The sequence below is a fragment of the Rhyacophila brunnea genome, unplaced genomic scaffold (assembly GCF_057557595.1).
Source record: "Rhyacophila brunnea isolate RB1 unplaced genomic scaffold, BYU_Rbru_1.0 scaffold_21, whole genome shotgun sequence".
In the NCBI taxonomy this organism is placed as follows: Eukaryota; Metazoa; Arthropoda; class Insecta; order Trichoptera; family Rhyacophilidae; genus Rhyacophila; species Rhyacophila brunnea.
This window is the reverse complement of record NW_028232871.1, coordinates 34336588-34356756: the sequence shown is the minus strand read 5'-3', so window position 1 is coordinate 34356756 and position 20169 is coordinate 34336588. Positions and strand designations below refer to the sequence as shown.

The following is a 20169-nucleotide window of genomic DNA, read 5'->3' as shown; positions in this document are numbered from 1 at the left end:
ACTTTGATTTTTTTTAATACATTTAATGTGTACTTAGTGTACGTAGTGTGATTAGTGGTTATCGTTATTTCATATATTCACCTACCTATATATGCAACCTACACTGTTTTTGGATTAACCATAATACTAAAACTAATATCATATGCATATATATATAGATACAATAAAGAAACCAACCTGGGTAATTCTATAAAAAAAATGCTACTAAATAAAATAATTTAAGCCAAGGACGATCCTAAGAATCGATAATTTTGAACACATTGCACTACCCGCTATTTTTATTTTTTCAAATGGGACGAACCGTTCTACGACCATGCCGATGGCATGGTACAATTATTGCGTTTTCAATCAATCTCTGATTCGGTCTTGGTTTTATTGAAGAACTCGGAACAATTTTTGGTGGGTTATAAGAAAAAAAATTAAAACCTCAATAAAAAAAAAATTACCACTAATATCGCCTGGCAACATCGACATTATATATCTTTGTGGCCCCTAGAAGCTTTTCCAATTGTCAGAATGCGTTCCGCATATTATGTATACAAAAAGTCTATGGGATCCTGCACTAATACCCCAAGTAAGAAGTCACCCGACTAAGTACATATCTAATATTATTTCTAGATTGTGAACGTTTACCATTTTAATTTTAAATTTTTAGAATTAGATGGTTTTAAAGATGACAGGAAACAATTATTGTCAACATAATTAATTCATATAGGTACCGTCGATTTAACAGATTTTCTTTTCATAACCAAAGTATTATTTTTATAAAAAAAATAAACACATATCCGGTTTGTAATGTTTTATTTTAAATCTTAAATGAGTGGAGAATATTGGAGTAAACCCATTTCGCACACTTCTGTATTGAGGTAGGTATATATTGTGTTTAGGTTTCAATTGCATCTTCAGTGCGAAATTTTCCGTTGCGCGAATGTAATACGTCTCAATGTTAAACAATTTAATGTATTTGATAAAATGAATAAATAGCCAGCACGAGCGCACCCGTATTGTTAATATAAATAATGGAGTTTCGTAAAATCAGTGACGATGAGCATTGCCTGGTGATGGAGCATCTTCGAGGAAGTTTCTTCAAAGATTCACCGCTAATTGATGCGTTTCGATGCAGTTCCGAAACTATATGGCTTGATGTACTGGAACAAGACTGTTTTAAAATGATGAAACAGAGGTTATCAATTGCAGCATATGAACATGGAAAGGTATGTGTAAATATAATTTTAGTGTTTGTATAAGAATATCAATGTGTGAGGGTAACCTTCAGTGAATTATATTATGTTAAACTAAAAACTAAGTGAGTGATTTAGAAAAAAATCATTTTGGCTTCTCTGCAGTTCAAAATGATAACAAAATCGAATTAGGTACGATTTGTTGGCCATTATGGATAACCAATATAATCAGTATTACAAATGTAAGCACATTTGGTCTAGTATTAGGCAGGTGGGCACATATAAAACTGGAATGGGGGGTCAATTTTGAAAAAAATAGTCATAATAATTTATTATTAAATATACACAATTTTAAAACATCTTATACATATACTTACATACCCGACGGGACTTGTACCTGTATCTGCTGGATTTGCGCCAGTATGATTTTACATTTAAGCTACGGGCATCTTAATTAATTACGACGATTTTAACTAGTAGTTGTTACATGAGATGCTTAATGAATTGCGTTATAATGCTGGCTATCGATTTTAGTATATTAAATTAAAGTATGTATCAATTTATTCCTTAATTACTAACCTATATCGCGGATTACTCCATTATTTAGTTTTTATAACGTACTTAGTTAAACTATTTTTTTATTAATTAACTTAGATGCACGTAGCAGGTAGTGTTTTTTACCATCACTTATCTATAATATAATAAAATTAATATTTTTTAGGTGTTAGGTGTTTCATTAAATGGAATCGTTAAACCTGGTGATGTTAGTAAAGCATTAATAGAACTGACATCTATGAAAATACATCCAAATCATCGAAAAATATGCACCTTCCTGTACAACTCTGCAGAGAAATTGGATCTCTTTACCAAGTATAATGTTGATGAATTATTTGAATGCAGTATTTTGTCTGTAGACAGAAAGTCCAGGGGTCGAGGTATAGGAAATGAGTTGATGAAGAGATCAATACAACTTGCTAAAGAGAGTGGTTATAAGGTTAGTATAATCATCTTATTTGTTTTGTTTTAATCATATTTGAAACAATTTCTTTGCCAAGACAACAATTAAAAGGAGCGGAGGGAGACGGTCATTATTTACAATCTTATGTTTTGTTACAGTTATTCAAATCCGATACCACGTCGATATTTTCCGAAAAAATATGCCGAAATAATGGATTATCAGTTATATCGGAACTAAAATACAAAGACTACTTAGATCCAGAGACCAGCTTTCCAGTTTTTGACGTGGCACCACCACATGTTGCGCTCAAGATTATGGTATTGGAGTTGAAAGAAAAATGAAGAATATATCATTATATATTGCTTATTTAGTATTTACACTTCTATTCACAGTTGTTTGGTGTAGTTTATGGGAACAGAGGTAAATTAAATACCACGCTCACATTTTTTCGACGTTTCGTGTACAATCACAGAATCCATTGTATTTTTTTTTTAAATCAGTGTTAAAACGTCTAAGTGTGGACTCTATAATTGTCACTAAACGTCAAGAAATCCATACTGGTAATAGATTACGTTCTGATTATCTCCATGCTACCTAAGCGCCAAATATAGCTTAGTTTTATTTTTGTCGCTCTGTTTGTCTAATATATTCCACTTGCATGAGGGTGAGTTTAGGTGGACGCTATTTTATAAATTCTTAAAATAGGGTCTCCTTAGAAAACTCGGTGTACTTATTTGAATTACTATAGATGTATAATTATAGTTTCACTGCTTTTGTATGTTTATATTATGTTCTCTTTTTATCGCTTTTATTTCTACTTTTTTCCCCTTCTTTATAGTGATATTGTATGTCATGTTGTGAACGTCTTAAACTTATAATTTGTAATGTCCACAATATGTTTAAAAAATAAATTGAATTGAATTGAATACAGTTTATCTGTTGCGTTATACCTTAAAAAATTGTAAACCAATACTGATGAAACTTTCACAGCTTATAGATTACATTCTTATTGCGAATTTAATATGAATTTTAGAATACCATTGAATTAAGCCAAAGAATAATTGCAAATACTAAATATTTCAAATAAAAAAAAATCTTATGAACCTATGTACTACAGTAGGTAGATATTCAATATTCTTCTTTCGCCCTGTTTTTGAAACGTCGTGTGGAGTATGGAGAATAGAGTTAGCCCTTATGACTCCAGATAATCACTCAGCCAATTATCAGCCTTCGCTGGTAAGTTCTTCCAGCTTGGACTAATTAAATTCTCTAGTTATATTTGAAGCAGCGTATTGCATAATAGTGATCACGCCCCCTGGAATGTAAATCCACTGAAAAAGAATAATGGTCCGTTCATTCTAGGTAACTAACTATTAGGCCAATAGGATTTTCTGATCCAGTTGTTTCAAAGACACACGTGTTTATATTATAATTTTGACTAATCACTTTTTTTTTTGTTTAATTGCTGTCTTTTTTACGAAGGTTGGTATTATTAAGGTAATTTCTTACAAGGAGACCGTCCGCCGGAATAACAAAACCATGCTTTTAAAGTTTTCCCTCGCCACTCAACACGTGTCCAAAATACTCCAGTTTGCTGCTTAGTTTGAGTGTTTATAATTTTTTCATTAGTCGTAAAACTGTGTCGTTTCTTATCTTGTTTTTCCACAGTGCTTTCAGCATATTAGGTACCTCGCCCATTTTATACCTCGTTCATAACCCATATTACTGAACGAGTTATTAAATTCTTGCTAAATACTTTAAAAAACAAAATTAGTTTTATTGTATCATTGAAAAAAAGGAACATCAAATTGGAAAGGAAATTGAAAAAGGAAATAATTGGAACATTTGAAAAAATGAACAGAGGCTTTCGACTGCAGCTTAAAAAAATGGAGAGATATTTATAAACAATATTGTTTGAAAGAATGTTGTTACAAGGGACACTTAATTGCCAAGTAATACTTTTCATCAAGTAAAATAATTGAATTTCGATATTTTTTTTCATTTCCTGTTATTTTAAAATACTTTTGACATTTTGATATTTTAGTTTACTTTCGTTCAGTATACACAAGGGATTTGCAGTTGGAATTGTTATTTTTATAAAATCTTTATAATGGATTATATCCATATAGCTATATTTAATATAATATTTTCTTTAAACAATAAGAGGGTCGAATCAAATCAAAATATCTTTAACGATTTAACAAAAAATGGAATATTAAGAAACTAGTTTGTATTTAATAAAATCTTGTGATGAATTTGTAATGAAAACTATCATTATTATAAATTGTAATGAAATTATCTTCTTCTTTACGTGCTATCTCCAATGATATCTACCTGAACTGAACTAATCCTTTAGAAAGTTCATCTGGTTTTTTGGTCAAGTGAGTCTTGTTATTCTGTTTTCGTGTACCGTTTGAAGTATTCACTGTTATTGTTGATTAATCACTGTGAACTCTGAATAAATACTAAAACCGGAAGTGTTTCTATTTTATAAATAAAAAACATACTTACTATAATGAATTTACTATTTACGTTTAAGGAATGTCCAGGATCATGCTTTGAAAATAGCATAAAATCTCCATTTTGACCTACGCGGCGCACGTCCCTTCTTAAGAATTAAGAAAATTGTAAAAATGACAATTGATAATAAAATTCTACCACGTAATCGTCGATTCAATTGTAAGTAAGTTTGAAGATATGGATCATAATATTATGTGTATTTATTTTTTTCAAATATGCAGAAACTCCAATACGCCAAGGTCACAGAGTTGAGAGCCTTTGTTATTTGCTTTATCACGGCATATCAGTTAACAGTAAAATAACCCACTCGATCTCGTCTCAAATCTATTGAATTATTTTAATTTAGTTTAAAAATGTTACATCCATTAAAAAAAAAACTGAAAATTAACACAATTATAAATTTCGAGAACAATAACATTTCGTAAATAATATCAATATGTTGCAGGGTTTCCTGGATGAAGAGGCTGAAAGAATTTTTTCAAATAATAGTCGCTTTGACGGAATATGATACTAAGTTTAAGTTTTTTACAGCCCGCTCTGCAAACACTATACCAGCAGTAGTTATTATTTTATTTAATATACATAATTTGGAATAGATTCCTCAGTCATGTCATGTAGTCAAGTAAATAATGTCAGAAAGAGAGGGTGTACTCTGTGTCAAAGGATATGAATATATTATTTAACCGGAGACCGAAATTTATTTCAGTATAAAATAAATAAAAAAAAGGTGGTCGCCAGCCTGTCACTCGACATAAGTACAAGAGTCAGAACTCGGACCCACCCACCCTAAGTATTAAAAATTTTATACCACAACAAACAAGAAAGATAAAATCAGAGAACTCAGAAATAATGGGAACTGAAATACCTAGTACCATTAATATAACAGGTAAGGATGAGCAGGCAACCGATCTTGAGTAAGGAAGAATACGGGACAAATTTAAATACGTGTCAAAAATACGTCATACGTCGAATACTGACAACTGCTTTCGGTTTATGCATTGAGACTCAATTAATACTGGTGTATTACACACACTATTGCACGTCTATAATGCGTGGTTCATTTTCGTAGGACACTCACACATTCAAAACACTGCGTCAAAATTTACTGTATTGGCATATAGCCTATCGGTATTATATTTATAATCTGTTCTGTGGATAAAATGTTACACGAAGGACCTGTACGAGCCATCCAATGCACCTATTTTATTGAGAGCATCTCGTTCTCTCTTGTTGCTCTTAACCGACAATATGTGGATCATTTTCTTTTTCCTTCATTTCCTGTTTTTACTAATTCTTCAATCTTCAACCATCGACGCATGGCGACGAAAATTGGAAGAGACACGGACCAATTAAGGATGGCCCTTGGAAGAAGCATCAAACCAAATCAAATCAAACAAACACACTCACACATAAACTTGCACAGTTCATAGTAGTCACGACGCCACTAGGAACTGAACTGAAATCGCCATCTAATCACAGATACCCAATTAAAGAGATGAAGATGATAAAGGCCAAGCCTAGGTGCTAACACACTAGATAATATACTCTAAGTAAGAAGTCACCCGAATACATATCTGATATGATTTATGGATTGTGAACGTTTGCCATTTTAATTTTTAGAATAAGATTGTTCTAAGGAAAACAGGAAAAAATTATTGTCAACATAATTAACTCAAATAGGTTTTGTCAAATTTACAGAAACTTTGTTCCATAACCAAAGTATTATAAAAAAATAAACACATATCCGGTTTGTAATGTTTTATTTTAAATCTTAAATGAGTGGAGAATATTAGAACAAACCGGTTTCGCACACTTCTGTATTAAGGTAGGTATATATTGTGTTTAGGTTTCAATTGCATCTTCAGTTCGAAATTTTCCGTTGCGCGAATGTAATACGTCTCAATGTTAAACAATTTAATGTATTTGATAAAATGAATAAATAGCCAGCACAAGCGCACCAGTATTGTTAATATGAATAATGGAGTTTCGTAAAATTAGTGACGATGAGCATTACCTGGTGATGGAGCATCTTCGAGAAAGTTTCTTCAAAGATTCACCGCTAATTGATGCGTTTCGATGCAGTCCTGAAAGTATATCGGTTGGTGTACTGGAACAAGACTGTTTTGAAATGATGAAACAGAGGTTATCAATTGCAGCATATGAAAATGGAAAGGTATGTGTAAATATTATTTTAGTGTTTGTATAAGAATATCAATGTGTGAGGGTAAACTTCAGTGAATTATATTATGTTAAACTAAAAACTAAGTGAGTGATTTAGAAAAAAATCATTTTGGTTTCTCTGCAGTTCAAAATGATAACAAAATCGAATTAGGTACGATTTGTTGGCCATTATGGATAACCAATATAATCAGTATTACAAATGTAAGCACATTTGGTCTAGTATTAGGCAGGTGGGCACATATAAAACTGGAATGGGGGGTCAATTTTGAAAAAAATAGTCATAATAATTTATTATTAAATATACACAATTTAAAACATCTCATACATATACTTACATATTATTATTATTATTATTATTATTATTATTATTATTATTTAACTGGCGCTAGGGGCCGTTCAGGTCCATGGCCGACTGCACAACGTTTCTCCAGGAATCTCTGTCCAGCGCTCTCTCTTCCCAGTTGACTATCCCCAGCCTTTCCGCATCCCTTTGAATGTTGTCCGCCCATCTCCGTCGAGGGCGGCCAAGAGGTCGAGTGCTAGCTGGTGTGCCTTTGTAAATCCTATAGAGAGTTCTAGATCTTTCAGATCGTACAACGTGGCCCGCCCATCTGAGCCTTCTTGACCTCAGAATATTAGTGATTCTAGGTTGGTATCGGTCGAAGAGCTCAGCGTTTGTGCGGATGCGCCACCGGTGGTTCTCATTGACGGGTCCAAGTATTCTCCGGAGGATTCTGTTTTCAAACACTTAGAGCGCCTTTTCTTGTTTTTCTGTTAAACCCCACGTTTCACATCCATACATGACGATTGGCTTGATGACCACGTTATACACCCGGAATTTCGTTTTGATGGACAGCATTTTCGACCTGAACAGACGACTCAGCGCGAAGTACGCTGCATTTCCACTTCTCAGTCGGTCAGAGAGCTCTAGGGACATTTCATTTTTAGAGGTAATGTTGGAGCCCAAGTACTTGAAGAGAGAGGTTCTCTCGAACGAGGAGTTTCTTATTCCAATGTTTCCAGAGGGTTCAATGCCTCTTGTCATTTTCAAATACTTGGTCTTTCCCACATTTACTCGTAGGTTCAACCTTTTCGCTGTGTCCTCCAGAGGAGTGAAAATATCTCTGACTTCTTCTTCAGATTCTCCGAGCACCACCAAATCATCTGCGTAGCCCAATATTTTATGGGACCCATTCAGGGTAACACCACCTTCTGCTTTCAGAGCTTCTCTAACGGCTTTCTCTAAAGCTAAGTTGAACAGCATGGGTGATAAGGAGTCGCCTTGTTTTAGTCCTGCTGTCACCTCAAAAGATTCTGATATACTACCTTGCATATGAATTCTACTTCTGGATCCGTCCATGCATACTTTTATTATATTTATAAGTTTTGACGGTATTTCAAATTCTTTCAATATATTCCAGAGAGCTTCTCTATCAATAGAGTCATATGCGGTTTTAAAATCTACAAAGAGACAGTGTACATCTTGGGCGTATTCCCATTTCTTTTCAAAGATTTGGCGCAGTGTAAAGATTTGATCGGTAGTACTGCGGTTTCGTCTAAAGCCGCATTGGTAGTCACCAAGAATGTTTTCGGCATATGGTAGAATTCTTTCGAGAATAATGTTCGACAGAACTTTGTATGCAGTAGGAAGAAGAGAGATGCCACGGTAGTTTGCACAGTTGAGTTTGTCCCCTTTCTTGAAGATAGGACAGACCAGTGATTCTTTCCATTCTTCAGGGATCTTTTCTTCCTCCCATATTTGTTGCAGTAGCTCAAGCATGGCACTAAGAAAGGTTTCTCCTCCATGCTTGAGAAGCTCCGATGGAATATTATCGTTTCCTGCCGATTTGTTATTCTTTAAATAACTCAGTGCTCCCATCAACTCTGCCTTATTTGGTGGCGGTATAAGAGGTTCTGCTGTCGCGATTTCTGGCGATTCCAAAGGTTCATCTGGTACAGAGCGTTGAAGTAAGTTTTCAAAATGGGACTTCCATATGTTTAGCACTTGCTCTTTGTTTGCCACTATCTGACCCTGTTGATCTTTGATTTGTAGCGTGCTAGGTTGAAAGCCTCTTTTTTCAAAGCTCACTTTCGAGAAGAATGATCGAGTTTTATTTAGTTTTGCTTCTTCTTCCATCTGCTCAAAATTGCTTTTGATGAAGCTTCGTTTGCACTTTCTCAGATGCTTTCGGACATTTTTGCACGTCTCGCTATATCGTTTCTGTGCTTCTTCGCTCTGCGTATTTTGCAGATAGAGCGCTCTTTCTGCTCTTCTCTCCTCCACCATTTGTCGGCAAGTGTCGTCGTACCAAGGGCACTTTACTTTCTTGGGTGCCAGTCCTATCGAGACTTCAGCAGCTTTTACCATTCCTTCTTTTAGTCTCTTCCACCTCTCATCGATACTCCAGGCTTCTCCTTTGGTGAGTTTTCCGATTTGGTTTTGTAACTCTTTTCTGTAGCTATCTCTTCCGTTTGGAGTTGTCAGCTTTTCTATATGGTACTTCACTCTCGTCTTCGCATTTGCGTGGGCTGTCTTTTTAAGTTTTTCCCTAAAGGTTGCTATCGATAAGTTGTGGTCCGTATCACAGTCAGCGCCTCTGTAGCTTCGAATGTTTTCAATAGCTTTATGGTGTCGTCTATCAATTAGAAAATGGTCAATCTGGTTAAAGGTCTTCCTGTCCCTTGAATTCCAAGTCACTTTATGTATATTTTTACGAGGGAAAGTGGTACTTCGGGCGATTAAGTTTTTGGCGCTGCAGAAGAGAGCCACTTTTTTACCATTTTCGTTAGAATGATCATGTAGGCTCTCTTTTCCAATAAAGGGTCTGAATACAGCTTCCTTCCCTATTTTCGCATTGAAGTCTCCTAGCACACATTTGATATCATGTCCCGGTAGCCTGTCAAAAGTCGCTTCAAGGAGATCATAGAAATTATCCTTTTCGGCCTCTTCTGAAGTCTCTGTCGGGGCATGTACATTCACAAGTGATATATTAAACCATCTTCCTTTGATTCTGAGCACACATATGCACTCGTTTACGGGTTCAAAAGAAAGTATAGCATCTGCTACTTCTCTGGCGACCACAAAACCTGTTCCGAAAACATGTTTCCCCTCTGTGTTTCCGCTATAGTAGATAACATGCTGTCCGACTATAAGTTCTCCGCTATCCGGCCAACGGGTTTCCTGGATGGCGGTAATTTGGACCTTATATTTTGACAGTTCTTCCACTAGGTTTTGAGCTGCGCCAGCTCGGTATAGGCTAAGTACGTTCCAAAATCCTATTCGTAGTCCATTTTTCGGTCCGGGTCGTCTATAAGCGGTTGCCATATGTCCGAGGCATTGTGTAGTATTAGTAACCTTTGGTGATTTCACGGGAGAAAGTGGTTAACCCTCTGCCCAACCCCCAACCTGGAGGGCCAGGTCTGTTGGTCCGCGGGAGATATTTTATTTCTCTCCTACCCTTGATTAGGGCATTCTCCTATCCGCCACCTGGAGACGCGCTCTCTAGGGGTTACAGACTCCCCCGAGAGCATATACTTACATACACACTAGAAAAACTCATTTTGTAAAAAATAAAAATACAACACCCGACGGGACTTGTACCTGTATCTGCTGGATTCGCGCCAGTATGATTTTACATTTAAGCTACGGGCATCTTAGTTAATTACGACGATTTTAACTAGTAGTTGTTCATGAGATACTTATTGAATTGCGCTATAATGCTGGCTATCGATTTTAGTATATTAAATTAAAGTAGGTATCAATTTATTCCTTAATTATTAACCTATATCATGGATTACTCCATTATTTAGGTTTTATAACGTACTTAGTTAAGCTTATAATTTATTAAACTATTTTTTTATTAATTAACTTAGATGCACGTAGCACGTAGTGTTTTTTACCATCACATATCTATAATATAACAAAATTAATACTTTTCCAGGTCTTAGGTATTTCATTAAATGGGATCGTTAAACCTGGTGATGTTAGTAAGGCATTAATAGAACTGACATCTATGAAAATACATCCAAATGAAAAAAAAATATACACCTTCCTATACAACTCGGCAGAGGAATTGGATCTTTTTACAAAGTATAATGTTGATGAATTATTTGAATGCAGTATTTTGTCTGTAGACAGAAATTCCAGGGGTCGAGGTATAGGAAATGAGTTGATGAAGAGATCAGTACAACTTGCTAAATAGAATGGTTATAAGGTTAGTATAATCATCTTATTTATTCTGTTTTAATCATATTTGAATCGATGTCTTTGCCAAGACAACGATTAAAACGAGCGAATTTCCACCGTCATTATTTACAATTTTGTGTTGTATTACAGTTATTCAAATCCGATACCACTTCGATATTTTCCGAAAAAATATGCCGAATTAATGGATTATCAGTTATATCGGAACTAAAATACAAAGACTACTTAGATCCAGAGACCAGCCTTCCAGTTTTTGACGTGGCACCACCACACGATGCGTTCAAGATTATGGTATTGGAGTTGAAAGAATCATGAAGCACCGTGTCCGGAAACTTGTACGTATACAGTTCGCCTTATCACACTTCACCGTGAAATGTTGTATCGGAAATATATGGCGGTATATTAAAGACCGTCCAACCTCTTTGTATCGTATGGTACTGACATAAAATTTATGTCTAAATAAAACACGGTTCTTGTCGGTTTACACACTTTACAGGAAGCCAGCAGCACACAAATTTTGAAAATAGCCGATATACTGGATTATTTTTTTAGGTTGGGTTAGGTTAGGTTTTCATTCTTGAATTCATGAATTTTGCCAAAATCAGCTATGAAAATTGAATTCATATTCATATTGAATCTAATAAAATTGGAGACCGAATAGTATACGGTCATCTCTTTCCGATAGAAAACTCATGGCGAACTGTGCCACGGTGAAATGTTTTACGTACATTTGATATGTAACAATGAAGAACATATCATTATATATCGCGTATTGTGTATTATTCTCAGTTTTTTGTGTATTTTATGGGAACAGGGCTAAGTTAAACACCACGTCCACATTTTCCCGATCTTTCGTGGACATTATAGAATCCATTGTATTTTCCATAAGTATTAAAACGATTAGCGTGGACTCTATTATTGCCATTAAACATCAAAAAATCCATACTGGTAATAAATTATGTTTTGATTATCTCCATGTTACCTAAGCGCCAAATTTAGTTTAGTTTTATTTTTGTTGCTTTGTTTGTCTGATATATTCCACTTACGTGAGTGAGTTTAGCTGGATTTTATAAATTTTAAAAATAAGGTCTCCTTAGCAAACTCGGTGTACTTCTTTTAATTACTATAATAGATGTATAATTATTGTATTTTCACTGCTTTTGCATGTTTATATTATTATGTTCTCTTTTTATATCTTCATTTTTATCGCTTTTATTACTTTTTTTCTTCTTTATACCTAATAATATTTCAAGCCATCTTGTGAACGTCTTAATTTTATAATTTGTAATGTTCACAATATGTTAAAAAATAAATTTAATTGAATGAAGTTTATAATGTTGCATTATACCATAAAAACTGGTAAACCAGTTACCGATGAAACTTTCACAGCTTATAGATTACATTCTTGGTAGGAATTTAATATGGATTTTAGAATACCACTGAATTAAGTCAAATAATTGCAAATACTAAATATTTTAAATAAAATAATCTTATGCATGTACTTCTGTAGGTAGATATTCAATATTCTTCTTCTTCTTTAACGCTGTTTTTTAAACATCCTGTGGAGTAGGGATTCCAATCCCAGGATCCCGAACTATTTTCGATACCTATGAATCCCGGGATCGGTAAACAATATCCCGAAACTTTCGGGATTGATTTTTTTAACAATTTTTATATAAAATAAAATAAAAACGAAAATATAACAAAAATACTTTTAATAACATATAACTACCATTAGAAATAAACAGAGTTTGAATGAAGTTTGTTTTATTACCCATGTGTTGCCAACTCATTTAATTTTTTCACATAAATTAATAAAAATGAGAAAGATTGGAAAAAATAATGCTCTGCACTTTCAACAAAGTGATTCCACCATGATATCATACGTTTTACGACAGTTTCATATTTAGCTGACTAATTAGATTTATGAAGCAAAAAGGCCATAAACCATGATTTTACTTTACTATTTTAAACCTCACTAAACCATTCATTAAGTCTTTACTATCAGGAATAGCAATTTCATATAATTTAATATGTAAACACTAAACACAATATTGATTCTACGAAATTTTATAAATGAAAATCGTTTGGATTTGTAAATAATATGTACTACTTAGTTTAACATAAATTTAAAATTTCACATAATATGTACGATGCAGGTAACATCCGTGAAGTGAATTTGAAAAATAGAATAAATAAATCAAGAAACATTTAGTTAGACGTTTCAGCCATTTACACCTAAGCTGTCTTCTTTTTATAGAAAGTAAACTATTGCGCAAACCTTACGCAATCGTAACATCAGAACAATAATAAATCCGTTTATTTAAATGAATTTAGAGGACAAAAAATATTTTTTAAATTATCAGTCTTCGCTGGTAAGCTCTTCCAGCTTGGACTGATGAAATTATCTACTTTTATATTTGAAGCAGCGTATTGCAAAATACTGACCACACCCCCAGGAATATAAATCTACCGACAAGGAATATTGGTCCTGTCATTCTAGGTAACTAACTAGTAGGCCCATAGGGTTTTCTAATCCAGTTTTTTCAAAGACCACTTTAGTTTATATTATAATCTTGTGCAAACACTTTTTTAGTTTAATTGCTGTCTCTTTTACGAAGGTTGGAGAAAAGGAGACCGTCCGCCGGAATAAGAAAACCATGTTTTTAGAGTTCACAAGTAAAATAATAAAATTGAATTTCGCTTATTTTTTTAATTTACTGTTATTTTAAAATACTATTGACATTTTGTTAGTGTAGTTTACTTTCGTTCAGTATACACAAGGGTTTTGCAATTAGAATTAGATTTTAATAAAATCTTTATAATGGATTATATCCATATAGCTATATTTAAAATAATATTTTCTTTAAACAATAAGAAGTTAGAATCAAATCAAAATATCTTTAACGATTTAACAAAAAATGGAATATTAAGAAACTAGTTTGTATTTAATAAAATCTTGTGATGAATTTGTAATGAAAACTATCATTATTATAAATTGTAATGAAATTATCTTCTTCTTTACGTGCTATCTCCAATGATATCTACCTGAACTGAACTAATCCTTTAGAAAGTTCATCTGGTTTTTTGGTCAAGTGAGTCTTGTTATTCTGTTTTCGTGTACCGTTTGAAGTATTCACTGTTATTGTTGATTAATCACTGTGAACTCTGAATAAATACTAAAACCGGAAGTGTTTCTATTTTATAAATAAAAAACATACTTACTATAATGAATTTATTATTTAGTCGGCAATGTTATATAATTATATATTATTATCTCCTGAAAGAAAAATGTTATTCTACTAAAAGGAACCGGAATACCTTTATTGATTTTTAGATAATTAACCGTAAGCCATACCTTGCAACTTTCGAATGCTATTATAGTTAATGAATTTATAGCCTACATACGAGTAAATATTCAATTCATTCAAGGTACGTTATAAGTTCATGTTTTGCAGTTGATGAAAATCGATTATTTTCCATTTTCACCAAGCGCATGTGCAAATTTTAAAGAAAACCTTGTAATGAAAGCATTAGCCAATATTTATTTTGATAATATTTCAGTTTTCCAGTTCCCAAAATAAAATAAACCTTTTCCTTATTATATTTAAAAAAAATCGTGAATTTATTCGGAAGCATTCTTCTTCCCGGTTAATTCATTGATACCTCATATTGTCTCTTATTCAAAAAACTGTTTTATCTCTGTATGCATTTTGAGTCTAGACCCGACCTAACATATTGATACGTATTTTAAAACCATATAAGTACCTATTTAAGTGTTTTATTCTGTGCATGATTTTCACAATATTCTGTTTTAAAAAATAGTTCCAAAACAACAGAGGATCTAATAATATATCAAATTTTACTTGAATCGATATACATATGATTATATTGTAAAAACACCTTGATACATGGCGACTTTCATATCAAATGTTCTACGTCGCAGCGCTGCATATTGTGCTGACACTGACACGTCACGTGGTTTATTCTCGCTTATACTACTCGTATTACATCACGTATTCTTTAAGGGCCCACATGCTCAGCGTAGGTCAAAACGGAGCTTTTATAGTATTTTAAGAGCATAACCCTGGACATTCCTTAAACGTTGTAGATAATCTATTTATATAATTTTGAAGCCTTATTATCCTTACCGTTTATTTTAAACATTTGATGACTATATAAAGTACTTTTATTACATAAAATAGTATTCTTTTAAACCTCTCGATCTAATGTTTTAGAATATAGTCATATTTCAGTACGTCCATGTGCAGTGGTGTTTAGATTTTTTAGATTTATTAATTTTTAAACGCATTTACAAACCATTAGTAAAATTAATGTTAACATTATGTAGTGACATATTTACGACAAGAAATTATATTTTATAATCTTTGTGATCCCAAATTTGACAAGACTTAGGCATTTTATTATTAAAAAATGGGCACGATTAATAATTAGATAATTCAAAAAAATAATGTATATGGTGTTAAATCGAATATTAATAAATATAGACTGTTTTTTAAAATAAAATTAACTTTTATTTAATGATTTTTGATGTGTATAAATGTTTTGAAAAAATACGTAATTTAAACTGATCGCTTAAGTGTATGTCGTCAGTGAGTTTTTGAAGTTTCATTAATAGTAATATCGTATTATCTTCTTATTTCTCGTAAGTATACCTGGCAAGTGTGTTCTTTTTATCAGATCTCCACAGCCTACCTCTTTCCAAAAGTCACCCTTCGCCACTGCTACAGGAAGAGATATAGTGTGGTACCTATGTTAAATACAGAAATAAATTTAGTAACTTACTACAGAAATTATTTATTTAAAATTGAATTGAAATTAATGTGAGATGAAAACGACAAAATTTTATTTTGGTTACATTTTTATTTCACAAATTATTTGGAACCTGCCAAATACACTATTCACACAAACAATATACATGTATTTTTTTAATAATAATTTATAGAGTATGTCTGTACAATATTACAAAATGCTCATAGCATCATCATGCATTACTTATAAAATTAGTAAACAATAAATATAAGTATTGTGTAAAAAAAATGATACGACAGTTAAATATGATTATGTGTATTTTTATTACAATTATGTGTAAATATAATTAAATATTTGGTCATTTTTATGGTATATAATGAAAAATTGAGTAAAAATTATTTTTCTTTCAATACCCGCTAAATTTAAAAAAAAATAAAAAATGTGCATATATTTTACTACTATTTTATCATATTAAAAGAATTATACCACCACTAAATAATGGCAATATTTAGTTATATTATATATAACAAACAAGCCTCTTATATTTAAAAAAAATGTCTGTTTTTTTATTCTCAAAATCTCAATTTAATTATTTCGAACTCTATTGTCATATCAAATTTTATTTTAATTTTTAATTTTCAATATAGACTTTATATGAACACATTCATGATATTTTTTATTGTAAAGAATATTGTCCATGTATTTTTAAGATTATTTTTTATATAAAATTACTATAATATTAATAAAGAAAAATATTAATAATAAATATAGTTCGGAACCACTGGGATGGAAAACGTATAAGTACGGATATGGCTAACTGTTTGGAAATTTGGAATCCATGTTCCGAGGCTTCAGGTCAAAATTTAAAAAAGTAGGTGTCTGCAATATTTTTTTAAGATATCCATTCATAGCAGGTCGTGCATATGGACGCCACAAAATTCAGCCACATTAGAAAAATAATGTGTAAAGCATTACGTTGAAATGTATATTATTAATTAATTGAAGCATGAGTTAACGATGACTAAAATAATAGAATAAAATTGTTATTAAAATTATATTAACTTGGGAACATTCAGAACGCTGATATTTTCCAATTTAAGGTTCTCAAGATTCGGAATCAAAAGTTTCGATTCTAAAATAATTTTAGAGTTTTCAACTCATGTCTGATTATAAATAGTAAACACATCAAATAAAAATACCTTAATAATAATTATGGTAAATACCTACATTGAGGGATGCTAATTCGGAAGAAAAAAATATTTAAGTGGGACATTACTTAACCGATTAACCAAGTCATGTCCCCCACATCCTAAAGCGGGCCTCCAGGCTAGGATCTATGGCGGGCCCTCCTACATATCGCTAAGGTTAAGGGCAGTGTGATTTTTTACAGCAGTGTTCCCCAAATGGTTTCCACGGAACCCTAGAGTTAAGGGTATTCCGTGTATTTTACCGATTTTTAAATAAATCCAGTTGATTTATTGAGTTGTCGGCACTTAGCATATTAGGAAGCATTGATCGCAACCTCATTTTGTGGTAGGTACACAAGTAACATGGAACCCTTCGCCATATATTCGCCAGAAAACACACAAAATAATTATATAACAAAATTCTACGCGTGAATTATCATTTAATTATCAATCAAATTATATCGCACAGACACATATTTTTAAATGTTAATAATCATTTAGGAAAATAGCTTACTTTTTTTACTATTAGAGCAAATTTGTGGTGTTTTTCTCATTGAACTGGTCGGCTTGCCACGCCGGACCTCCTCTAAGCTCGGGCCCCCAGGCTAGAGACCTGTCAGCCCCCCCTTGTGTGGGCCATGAACCAAGTGTTTATCAGTTAGATATAACCAATTGCCATCACAGTAGGAACCGAGTTGCCATTGTCATAATTAATATAATACTTATATATTTTAGATACCAGTAAAAAGTGATTGAAAACCAGTGCTTATCACAATAACCATAGTACCTATGAGGCTATGAATAACAATGAAAGTTTTTTTTATCACATAGATAAAACTACAAATTATTTCACATTTTATAGTAAGTTTAGTAATACTATTAGTAATATAACGAACTATTATAAACTATTAAAGCTAACATCAATTTGTTAATGGCATTAAATAATATTATAATATAACACAAAATCCTGGTCTTATAAGTGGCAGTTTTACTTGAAGCACACAATGTGAAGTTTCATAGTTTGAAAAGTCCTCAGAAAGATAGGTATTCAATAAGAAATTCCGGTATTTATGTATTCACACGTTATTGCAATCCCCAGAGACCAAAGATGGGAACTGAGATGAGAGAACAAAGATGGGAGTAACAGGCAACCGATCTTGGGTGTGGAAGAATATTGGATAAACTTAAACACGTATCAAGAATACATCATATTATGCTTGACCTGCCTATTTTTGCGCTTCAATATTGGTGTATTTGAAGCTTGCAACACACACTATTGCATATCTATAATGTATGGTTCATTTTCGTAGAACACTCACGCATTCAAAACCCTGCCTCAAAATGTAGTGTTTTGGGGTTCTACGTATTAATCTATTCTGTGGCAATCCCTATGTTCAACTAATGAAGTTAAGTTGACCAGCCCAGATAAGTTTTTGATCCAAATTACAATGGTTGGATGTCGCAACCCAGGATGAACGAGCAATCGGAATTCCGGATCAAAGAAGGATTTCTGATGATAGACCAGCTGGAGATGAAGACTTGAGAAAGCCAGGTCCTACCCCGGGCAGATGCGCCATCGATAATGATGTTTTTTTTTTCTAAAAGTTGATTGGGTTATCATCACAGATGAAATCATACAGCGATTGGGACCACTATGTAGCCTCATACCATATGTAAGTATAATAACCACCATCAATGAAGATTTACGTTAAGCTAAAAAACTGGTTGCTATCATGAAGCATAACGAAAGCCACTTTTTTCTAAACACATTTCAAAATAACCGAATAAAGAATATTATAGTATAATAAATTAACATCACATAAAAACATCGATAGGTCCTTAATATATTTTAATATCAATATAACTTTGTACAAAATAGTTAAGTATTTAAATTAATATAAGTATGTTCGTATTAATGAATATTATTTTTAATATTAATACTATCGATCGAGGGTACTTGATGGAATTGGAATTTAAATTGTAATGGATTTAAGTTTTTTGTATTTACTATTCCATTAAAATCCATTAGAATATTATTTTAATTCGTCCATACTAATGCGAGCGATTTTTTTTAAATTGTTGTTTAAACAAATTTATCACACACGTATTAATATTATCAGCATTTATTATATATATATATCTATTTATAGTACGTACTTTTCCACATATGTTGTTAAAGAATTTTAGTGTCGAAAGATGAAAACAGTATTGGTAAATTATAAACTAATGTTTCCCACGACACATTAAAGATGAACAGAAAAGGTTGACAGATATACATAACGAGTAACGACCTAATAAGCTGATTCGTATACCAAAGTAAATATTCGATTTCTAGGCGCGCACTTCTCTACCCGAGCCTTGCCGCTTACTTGTTGCAAGTGCGTTATTTTCTTGAAGTGAAGAAGATATTGAGCATTTAGATGAAAGTCTACCAAGAAAAGTTTCATCATTAGTATTTTTTCAGTGGTTTTTGCGTTATAAACAGACATTTAAAAATTATTTATATTAAGTATAAATAAATATATAATAATAATAAATGTGCTGTTATTTATTTTCACTAGCGTGTATTTTCACCATGAAATACAGTAAATAAAATTAATAAGACTTGTTTATAAATTTACAATATTTTGATAATTATGAAAGCATTGCTACCAAAAACTGTGAGTGACTGATAGATAGATAGGTACTATTCTTCTTTCGTACGAAAATGTGATATTAAAAGCTTTCCATGATTAAACATAATTGAATATATATATATGTATATTATATATAAACGTCATACCAACGATGTCATTGGATAGTTTTTATCTAACCGAATCCAAAAGAATCATAACTAAATTATTCTATATATGAGAGATGATATTATATCCCATGTCTTAATTATCATCCATTAATTCTTCGTTTAATAAAAAAATGGCTCCTTTGGGAAAGCACAAACGCTTTTCTTCAACATCTTTGATTAAGATACAGTATAATGGGGTTAGAAAAACGAAATAAGCTTACACTCTAAAAATATAAAAACTTTGTGATCTGACATAAAATTGAAAATCTGCCACGTTATCAGAATAGGATACCGATGCTGTAAAGACGCAAACGCTAAGTTACACTTATTGCAATGTAGCTAGATACCTAGTGTTTATTTTTCAAACGCATACAATACTCCAT

At 32.3% G+C, this 20169-nt stretch overlaps 1 protein-coding gene across 2 annotated transcripts; it reads left to right on the top strand.

Moving 5' to 3' along the window:
• The first annotated feature begins 904 nt into the window (after positions 1 to 904).
• On the top strand, positions 905 to 12851 carry LOC147070977 (arylalkylamine N-acetyltransferase 1-like). 2 transcript variants are annotated; one of them, XM_085949015.1, is made up of 3 exons: positions 905 to 1214; positions 1903 to 2175; positions 2298 to 3063. In XM_085949015.1, exons 1-3 carry the CDS (start codon positions 1020 to 1022, stop codon positions 2478 to 2480), a joined length of 651 nt encoding a protein of 216 aa, XP_085805141.1. In that variant the 5' UTR covers positions 905 to 1019; the 3' UTR covers positions 2481 to 3063. The 2 variants fall into 2 exon arrangements, with proteins under 2 accessions (XP_085805141.1, XP_085805142.1); XM_085949016.1 differs by lacking the exon at positions 2298 to 3063 and adding an exon at positions 11177 to 12851 and having other exon boundaries at positions 921 to 1214.
• The last annotated feature ends 7318 nt before the right edge of the window (positions 12852 to 20169 follow it).

Coding starts and splice junctions, on each gene's coding strand:
- LOC147070977 (XM_085949016.1), top strand. CDS start 1,020: ATGGAGTTTCGTAAAATCAGTGACGATGAGCATTGCCTGGTGATGGAG. Junction 1,215..1,902: donor CAGCATATGAACATGGAAAG/GTATGTGTAAAT, acceptor AATATTTTTTAG/GTGTTAGGTGTTTCATTAAA. Junction 2,176..11,176: donor CTAAAGAGAGTGGTTATAAG/GTTAGTATAATC, acceptor GTTGTATTACAG/TTATTCAAATCCGATACCAC.